At 39.1% G+C, this 9,659-nt stretch overlaps 1 protein-coding gene across 1 annotated transcript; it reads right to left on the reverse strand.

Moving 5' to 3' along the window:
- Positions 1-8,394: 8,394 nt before the first annotated feature.
- Positions 8,395-9,321, reverse strand: LOC110882879 (uncharacterized mitochondrial protein AtMg00810-like). The gene has a single exon (XM_022130781.1). The coding sequence runs from the start codon at positions 9,319-9,321 to the stop codon at positions 8,395-8,397; it is 927 nt and encodes a 308-aa protein (XP_021986473.1).
- Positions 9,322-9,659: the final 338 nt, after the last annotated feature.

The raw sequence follows: 9,659 nt of genomic DNA on the forward strand, positions 1-9,659 counted from the left end.
TATAACTTGGGATAATTATGCAATATAATCTTGTGAACGAATTACATGTTACTCGTGCGTTCAGTAGCCCGGGATCTTGTCCGGGTTAAAGATTAATAGACACACCACATTAAAGAGTTATACACTGACGGGTGTACGCCTACACCCCGTGCTCTGGTCGTGGCCATCTCGTAAGATAATGCCAAGGATATCCGGGACATGGTCATTAACCCCCCAAAGGCTTAAAGTAAAACAAGACTGTTTAAACGAGCCGATCAAATTATTCGCTTGAACACCCAAGGGTGCAAGATTTGTACGCTCGATCAAGCGGTATTCTATATACCGTACCCCAAGCCCGTATAGGGAAAATAAGTTAAAAAGTATTTACCTGAGTAAGTATGAATCACAATTGGCAAGTGAGGGTAGCCTTTACTGGGCCTCCTATTCTGGAACAAAGGTTTATAATAACCTATTAGATTCCTAACGGGTCTTTTATTTAAGCCTAAGCTTGACCGGTTAGTTTTAAGGACGATACGGTTCAAGCGCACGATTAAGCGAAGACCGGATAGAATGTGATTTAGACCCGACAAGTTTGAATACTTGTATAATATGGGTATACTAAATACATTCTGGATTTTGAGACAAAAATGATAACGTTTGACCCGTTTCGGTCAATTTATGCAAACTAGTTACATAAACCGAACCGAGCGCTAAAAGAGCGTTACGGGTAGCCAAAAGAGTCATATGCAAGTTCCCTGAGATAATATGCTTTAAATATGATATAATATCAGCAAGTTATGTTCCATTATGCCCCGAATGAATTTAAACTCAATTTATGCCTTATAAGGGCATTTTGGTCATTTAAAAGATTATAAAAGGGTTAAATTGGAAATCTGAGTTACAGGTCTGATTTATGCAGTAAGTATACTTAATTTGACATATTATAACAGTAGGGTATGACCCATGTACAAAACTTATCATTTAAAATCAAACTATGCACCTTAGGGGTATTTTGGTAATTTTACAAGGGCTAAAAATGTCAAAACTGGAAATCTGAGTTCAAAAACTTATACTTACTGTTATTTTATAAAAATATGCTAAATACATCAGTAGGTATAATCCTTATATGTTTAATATGGGTATAGCGCATACTATGCGCTAAAAACGCTTAGAAAGGCGATTTAGAGCCGTTTCCGGGTTTTCAAAAGAAAGCTGAGATTTTTATATTTCCAGAATGCTCAAAGTAATTTATTTAACAAATAAAATCAGTAGAAAAAGGTTTGGGGTCAAAAGGATGCATAAAACTCATTTTATGGCTTAAAAGGTCAAAACCGGTATTAACCGAATCAAACTTAGAGACCTATGATACGATCAGCCAAAAATTAAATAAAAATCTTCAAAAATCCCAAAATTTTATATAACATCAGTGGGTAAAAAGTTTTATATCAAAAAGTGGCCTTAAATAGGTTATACGCTAAATGCGCCGTTTATTTAACATAAAGCTATAGTTTTACGATATCGGCCATAACTCAAAATCTGGACCTCCAACTGATCTCAAATTTTCGGTGCAAGTTTATAAATCAGTAATAAAGATTTCTACTCTTTCACTTTTCCAAAAATCACGTTTTATAACAAAAAGGGCAAAATAGTCAACTTTAAGCATAAATCGGAAACATGCATATGAATCGGTTAAGCATAGACTCAAGTTGTAAAAATTCCAGAGAGTTACACATAATTATAAATGGTCAAAAATAAGCTCTAATACAGATCTCAAACATGCATGCACGGATCCAAATCGAGAATCAAAGAAAAAGTCGTTTTATAAGACTTTCGGTTCCGATCCGAGTTTATACTAAAGATTGTCGAATTGATCATAATAAAACATATTCTTACATTCATTACAAAGTTATTTTTGATGATCAAACTGATTGCATGTCATCTGCATTACCATTTATACTAGATTTTGCAAAAACACTTCCTGTTGACTTTTTAAGAACATCTTTGACTCGACAATAATCATGCTTAGAGTGGGAATCAGAGGATACCCTTTTGAGGGTTTGTTTCCCACATAAATACCAACATATAGGTACTTTCAATTTGAGAAATGACTGAGCCAATTTCGTTTAATCGAAAAGTCAAACTATATTTACTACGGATTGACTTTTGGCTAATAATCTATGCTAGAACGAATTAGAGGAAGTTATGGATGCTTACAAGAGTCCTAATGAAGCTTAGGAATCACTATGAGGCTGCCTTGTCGATCAGAAAGCTCCTGGAGATGTCTTGTGAATTTTTGAAAGTTGTGTGTTCTTGGTTACTACACAAGTGCCTCAAAAAGTGATGAATTGATCTGATTATAAGGGTGTTTCAGATGTTTGGAGAGGATCACAGGTGTCCATACATGCATGGGATTCGATTGGTGCAATTGGGAGGTGCTGAAAGCTGTCAAACACTCAAAATTCGGACCAAAATAGCAGCTGATCGCGAAAACTGGAGCTGGGCGCTGGGTCGCGGCCCGCGTAAGGCCTCAGGCGGGCGCCTGGGGTCTGCAGCTCCAAACTTTGATCATTTGTTGCAGTTTTGGTCCCTGTTCTTTACACGCGAGGTTTTTGCAGTATATCTTGACTCGTAAACCTTCAAATCTGATTTTTAAGAACCTTGGGACATTTACCAACATGGTAATGTCCTCGGTTAACTTTGCGCTCACCCGAAAGGTCATGAAATTCGACGTTGACGCTTTTAACCCCTCAAGTACGGTTTTGGCCATAACTTTCTCATACGATAACGAAACTTCATGAAATTTTTACCATATATTCTAGTGAGTATATTTTATCATTACAAAGCTTCGGGGCTGCCAAAAGTTCACTCAGAGGTATAAATTCAACATGTTGACACTTTTAGTCCCTATAGTTTGTAATTCCTCACTTTCGTGCATTTTCCGCTTCGTATGATCCATGATCTATCCGTTTAAGGTTATAAACACCACGTAGGGTTATTATAGAGTCTATTTATCCATTGTTGACACTTTGGACCCTTACGTTCCATAGTTTTCACTGTTTGTCAACTTTAGTCCCTCTAAAGTATGTTTTCACATATCGGAAGTCTATGACACGTGTCAATGCATTATTGGACGTAAATTTTCGAGGTGTTACACTACCCCACTGAGAGCTGCTTTGAGTAGGTTTTGATCCATAGTTTGGAGGATAACCATTCAGTTCAAAACATTTATCAACTGTATGTCCAATCTTGTTGCAATGAGAACATTTTAGATTTGGGTTGGGACCTTTATTGAATTTTTTCTTGTTATCATTGAAATTGTTAGATTTAGCAACAAATCCTACATTGGGAACCTTAGAAACACTGTTGGACCCTCTATGAGATTCCTCTCTAGAGATGATAGAAAAGGCAGTTTTGATAGTTGGTAAAGGGTCCCTTGTCAACAGATTGGTTCAAACAGGTTGATAAATGTCATCTAACCCCATTAAAAATTGCATAAGTTTGATTAATTGACTGAACTCATTGAATTTAGCAGAAGCATTGCAGGTGCAGGAAGGCAGTTGAAGCATAGCATCAAACTGTTTCCACATAGTGTTAATTTTGTGGTAATACTCAGATACACTAGATCCATTTTGACTAACAGAGTTGATTTTCTGATATAAGCTAAACACAACTGACCCATCAACTTTATCATAAGTATCCTTTAAATCATCCCACACTTCTGAGGCAAGCTTAGAATAGACTTGGCCAACATATTATTCATCAGAAACAGTGTTCAGAATCCAAGTGAGCACAATAGAGCAGGGGCGGACCTAGAGTGATAGAAGGGGTAACCTCCGTTGCCCCTTGACGCTCCGACGGTAGTGTAAATTTTGGAAAAATTTGATGTTTTTTCGATTTCGTTACCCTTTTTTATTGAAACGTTACCCCTTTATAGATTTTCTAGATCCGCCACTGCAATAGAGTTACATCGATCCCACTGACTAGCAAGAACATCATCGTCTTTAGATTTACTACAAGTTCCACCAATGAAGCCTAGTTTGTTTTTAGCCATTAGAGCAAGTTTCATAGCATTAGACCACACCACATAATTTTCAGTTCCTTTCAGTTTTATGCTAACAATTGTAAGTCCACTCGAATCACTAGCATGAAGATATAGAGGGTCACTAGCATCTAACTTGCTAATCAATGTCACAGATGATTCTGTTTTACCAGGCATAATGACAGAACAGAAATGCAGAAAATAGATCACACAAGATAAGCACATGTCAGATAAGAAAACTGATAAAATGATCAGAACAAATAAAGCAAGTAAATCAGACGGACACTGGCGAAACCTGGACAGAGGTCCGATCAGAGGTTCATCACTCAAAGGTGCCTCCGCAGACAATGACCAGGGAGCCACAACACAACAGACCAAACCAGACACAAATGCAACAGAGTGAACCCTCTTTGTGTCCCAATAATCAAACCGGTTTTTTGCCTAACCCGGCATCAAGAATGCCTAGACACAAAACACAATGATGCAACAGAATGTAAATCGAAAGAGAAGGAACGATCTCACAGTGGGTGCACGCCAATGAGATCAGGTCTGCAACCTTCACTTAGGGTTGCACACACTGACCAGAGAGCCCGAAAAAACACAAAACCTGTTGGTTTGCTCTTAAAAGAGACCAACGAGGTTCTTCTTTACCAAACAAATGAGAGCCACAGATTAGGGTTTCAGAAGAAGCTTCGTCACAGCAACCAACCACAAGCATCAAAACCCTAGAAATTAGGGTTTCACACTCCCAGATCTACACCGCCTCCTCTGAGCAGAATCACTCCGGAAACAGGGATCCGAGCACAGAATGCCGTAAACAAAGAAAAACCTAGATCGGACATGAGAAGGTCAGCCGGAGCTTTGTACCGCAGCGGAAGAAGAACCAGAGCCCTAAATCAACCTTGGGGCTCTGATACCATGTCAGAACTTGATAATCAAACACTTTTATTATGATGAATCAAATACAAAAACAGAACGAATCTGTCAGCACAGATTAACAACCAAACAATGAACAAAGATCTCCAGCCGGATGATCTAATACAAGAGAAGGTAAACAACCCTAGACTCATGAATGAACTTGTGATGATAGGGTAACTTGAGAGAGTAGTGAATGATGAGCAAGAAAGGATGAAATGCTCCGATGATGAAAGCCTGGAACCTTCTGCCCATTATATGGGCTAGAACCCTAAAAACTCCAGCGTGACACCAGCTGTCTTTAACGGCTACAAGCCCAAGAGAAGGAAGTCTAGCAGGAACGAGCCCGAGACAAGGGGAGCCCAACCTCACAAACAAAGATAAAAGGAAATGGTTAAAAACAGAATAACTTATATAAAGTTTATAAATAAAGGGCACATTTATACTGGAATTATACTAGTATTTTAACACTATTGGATGATCATCATGCAATAGTATGATAGCAATCATTTTAGAAGATGCATAATGGCTTTCAAGAATCGGGAAGTGACAGTATTGGGGTTGTTATGAAAGAAACTTTTAAGCTCAACAGATGACTGTTATGCATTCATATACCACTTGAAGGAATCTTTTCTAGTAGATGTGTTAAAGGCTTAGATAGCAATGTTTCTGAATCAGCACTATATGTTTTGTCATTTACCTTGTAATTGTGTGGAAATTCCTCTTCTGTCGATGTTATATGTAGTCTATACAATTAAGAAGTGACACTTTGTTGAAACATAAAGTTCAGCTTCTCGATTGAACATAAGGATATGTTTTTGCTTTTTGTTCCCTTTACTCATACACACCTCCCATTTTAAGCTGCATAGTCAACTTTTTGAAGTTCCAAATCATGTCATCAACAGCCACTAAATTACACTACATGTGGTAACTTCTATGGGATCGTGCTATATAAAAATGGGAAAATCCGTAAAATATCCCTTTCAGAAAACTTTTCTCACACATTGTCCCTTTGACTTTTCAATGCCACAAAATGTCCCCCAAACACCGGCAGCAATGCCAGGGCCGGCTCTGGGCCCCGCAAACCGGTGCCGATCCCGAGGCCCAAAATTTCAAAGGGCCCGAAAAGTCTTTAAAAGCTTGTATATATTTATTAAATTATATATTTAGTATATTTATCCGTTTATTGTGCAAAAAGTGTTGGTAGTGTAGTGGTAAAAACCATCTCAAAATAATGTAAAGGTCTTAAGTTCGAGTCTTTGCTCCATCACTAAGTTTTTATTTTTGTAATTCATTTACCCTTAACCATAATTTTGGGCCCAATTCTTTTCGTCGCTCGAGGCCTAAATTTTTTCAAGAGTTTTCGGAGACGGCTTTGAGCAATGCCCTATAACTATCGCCGAGCGGTAGTGTTTCCGTCCAATGTAATTCCACCATTTGTCCACAAACTTTAGAAAGTTGATTTTTTTTGTTTTCATAAACCGCAAAATCGAAACTGAACCATAACTTTCGATTTGGTTTTCTCTAATCGTTTTTTCTAGTAGTTTGGTTTCTTTCGGTTCGCTTAAATCGGTTTTTTCGTTTTTTCTAGCAGTTTGGTTTCTTTTGGTTCGCTTAAATCGGTTTTTTCGATTTCATTTCAGTTATTTCGGTTTGGTGCTCACCCCTAGTTGGTCAACCTTGTTTTGAAACGACCAGTGGGGACGACATTGTTTAATCATAAATTGACCAGTATGATTTAATAGATATTTGAGGGACGTGGTTGTCATTATATAGAGCCACTTGTGTAGCTATGGGAACAAGACGCATGAAAGGAATTATAGGGATCTAGGTGTAAAAATGGTGAATCACCAAGGGGGAGAACACTAGGTCGATTGCATCAACTCAGGGGGAGAATACTACGACGAGACAAAGAAGAAATAGGGAACCGAGCTAGGATTTGAACGGCTCGCCTCCGAATCAAATTCCAGGTAATCACCGTCATGTTTTATCATATGTATCGTTAAACAAGGCATGGGTGATCATGATTAGAGTCACGGTTGTGGGAGCTGTCGGTGATGACAGTGGTGACAGTCATGGTGCTAGCGTTGGACGGTAGTGGCAACGGTCACGGTCACGGTAGTGATGTTGGATGATGATGCTAGTTGGTGGTGATGGTCACGACTGTGACTAAGGTTTACATGGTTTGCATGCATAGGGATCTGGTTTGGGTAAGAGGGTCCAAATGGGTCACGGACCCAATTAGAGGTTTGCAAAGAGTTAGGGTTGTGGTGATGGTGGTTTTAGACATGTGGACGAGTACGGGGGAAGTGAGATTTGCGATGCAAGCGAAGATATGCTAGGGTTTGGGTTATCACAAGGACCACCTTACGCACTGTGAAGGTAGATGTGCATGGTTCCATGCAAGCACGCGATTACCGGACCCTAGCCATTGTAATGGACGTTAGTTGTGTAGTGTTGTTTGCTAGTGATGAATTCTTGGTTGTGTAGTGTCAAATGGTATGATTGTTCAACTCACAACACAAATAAACAATACAAAACGCAAGAGAAGCGACAAAACAGTGACGCAAACTTTTATTAGTTAACCCAAACCGAAAAACGCCCCCCAAACCCTAGATCCCACAATATGTGAGATCAAATTCAAGACAAGGTATAATACGATACCTAGATGATCATCGACGGATAATCATCAATCAACAGTAATAATCTCTCATAACAAAGAGAAAAACAGGATGATCTTTAACAGCAGATCATCACAATATAAACTGAGAAAAAATGAAATAGGAAAGTAATACTGAATAAGACAAGCCGCATGAGAATCAACACTCCTTTAATCACCAAAACAGCGACCGCTGGAGACTCAAACTCTTGTTAATCGCCGGAGACTCAGACTTGTTAATCACCAGAGAACTGAGAGAACAACTTCTGGAAGAAAAGCTCTCCTTCTGCGCAGATGATCCTCCTTTTTATATGTCCATTTTTTGAAGTTGCACTCTAGTCCAAAACTATGTGACAAGATGATCGGAGTCCCTTTGATTTTACACATTGCCCCCTTGAACTATATGATATAGAAATTGGTACTCAGAGTTTTTATTCATTTGGCATATGCCTTTTTTCTGATGATCAAATACAAAGAAGAATAGGCCTTAAATAGGCAATACAATAGACCAAACGAAGGAAACTAATAAAAGAGAATTAAAATAATGGCTGGAGATATGCATGGATCTTTGATTGGGAGGGAAACAAAGAGAGATAATTATGCACAAAATAATGCATTCTCAATACTCCCCCTCAAGTTGGAGCATGTAGATTTCGAATGCCCAACTTGCTCAGTAGAGAGTTGAGGTGTTGAGCTCCAAGGGCCTTGCTTAACAAATCTGCAATTTGATTTTTGGAACTAATGTAAACCGGTTCAACTTCTCTGCTTTCAACTCTTTCACGGACAAAGTAACAATCCATCTCTACGTTCTTTGTTCTCTCATGGAAGACTGGATTGTTGCTATATGCCTAGCTGCCTGGTTATCGCAGAACAAAACAGTTGGTTCTCCTTGTTTAGCATCTAATTCACTCAACATCCACCTTGCCCAAATCACCTCGCTGACAGTAGTAGCCATGGCTCTGTACTCTGCTTCTGCAGATGATCTTGAAACTACTGATTGCTTCTTTGACTTCCATGATACGGGCGCTCCTCCGAGAGACAATAAGTAACCAGTTCGAGACTTTCTTGACAAAGGGCATCCTAACCAATCCGCATCACAATATGACAATAAGTTCATGCCACCTTCTTTTGGTAACACTATACCTTGCCCTGGAGTTGATTTCAAGTACCGCAGAACTCTAGTTGCTGCATCCATGTGGTTCTGGAGAGGGTCTGTCACGAATTGGCTGAGGACATTCACTGCGTAGGTGATGTCCGGTCTGGTGGCTTGCAAGTAAAGGAGACGACCTAACCTCCTGTATTGACTGTTATCCACTTTATCTTCTCCTTCTCCCTTCCCAAGCTTAAGGTTTTGTTCCATGGGAAAGGAACTAGGTTTACACCCTTCCAGACCGCTATCCCTCATGATATCTAGCGTGTATTTTCTTTGACTCAAGACCAAACCTTCCTTAATACGAGAGACTTCAATTCCAAGAAAATATTTCGACGGACCCATGTCTTTGATGCTGAACATCTCGTTGAGCTGATCTTTAGTGTGTTGTATTTTTACAGAGTCGTTTCCAACTATGACAACATCATCAACATATATAAGCGCAACTACATAGGACCTTTCTGACTTATAAATAAACAAAGAATAATCTGCCTTTGACTGTCTGAACCCAAGCTCAACAAGAGATTTTGTGAATTTTTGATACCAATTACGTGACGCTTGTTTCAAACCATAGATCATTTTTCTTAATCTACAAACACGAGCCTTCCCCTGTTTAGCAAAAACCCTCTGGAATCTTCATGTAGACTTCTTCCTCTAAATCCCCATGCAAGAAGGCATTATTCACGTCAAGTTGGTGAATCGTCCAATTTCTTTTCACAACCACGGCCAACAAGGTACGAATAGTAACCAAATTTGCAACTGGTGCAAATATATCATGATAATTAACCCCTTCGAGTTGAGTGAAACCCTTCGCCACCAATCTTGCCTTATATCTATCCACCTCTCCGTTTGGTTTGTACTTGATTTTGTAAACCCGCTTTGAGTCAATCGCTCTTTTGTTTTTGGGCAACGCCTCA

This window comes from Helianthus annuus, chromosome 10 (assembly GCF_002127325.2).
Source record: "Helianthus annuus cultivar XRQ/B chromosome 10, HanXRQr2.0-SUNRISE, whole genome shotgun sequence".
NCBI lineage: Eukaryota > Viridiplantae > Streptophyta > Magnoliopsida > Asterales > Asteraceae > Helianthus > Helianthus annuus.

Bases quoted from the DNA above. Each gene is read 5' to 3' on its own strand.
- LOC110882879 (XM_022130781.1), bottom strand. From the start codon at position 9,321: ATGATCTATGGTTTGAAACAAGCGTCACGTAATTGGTATCAAAAATTC.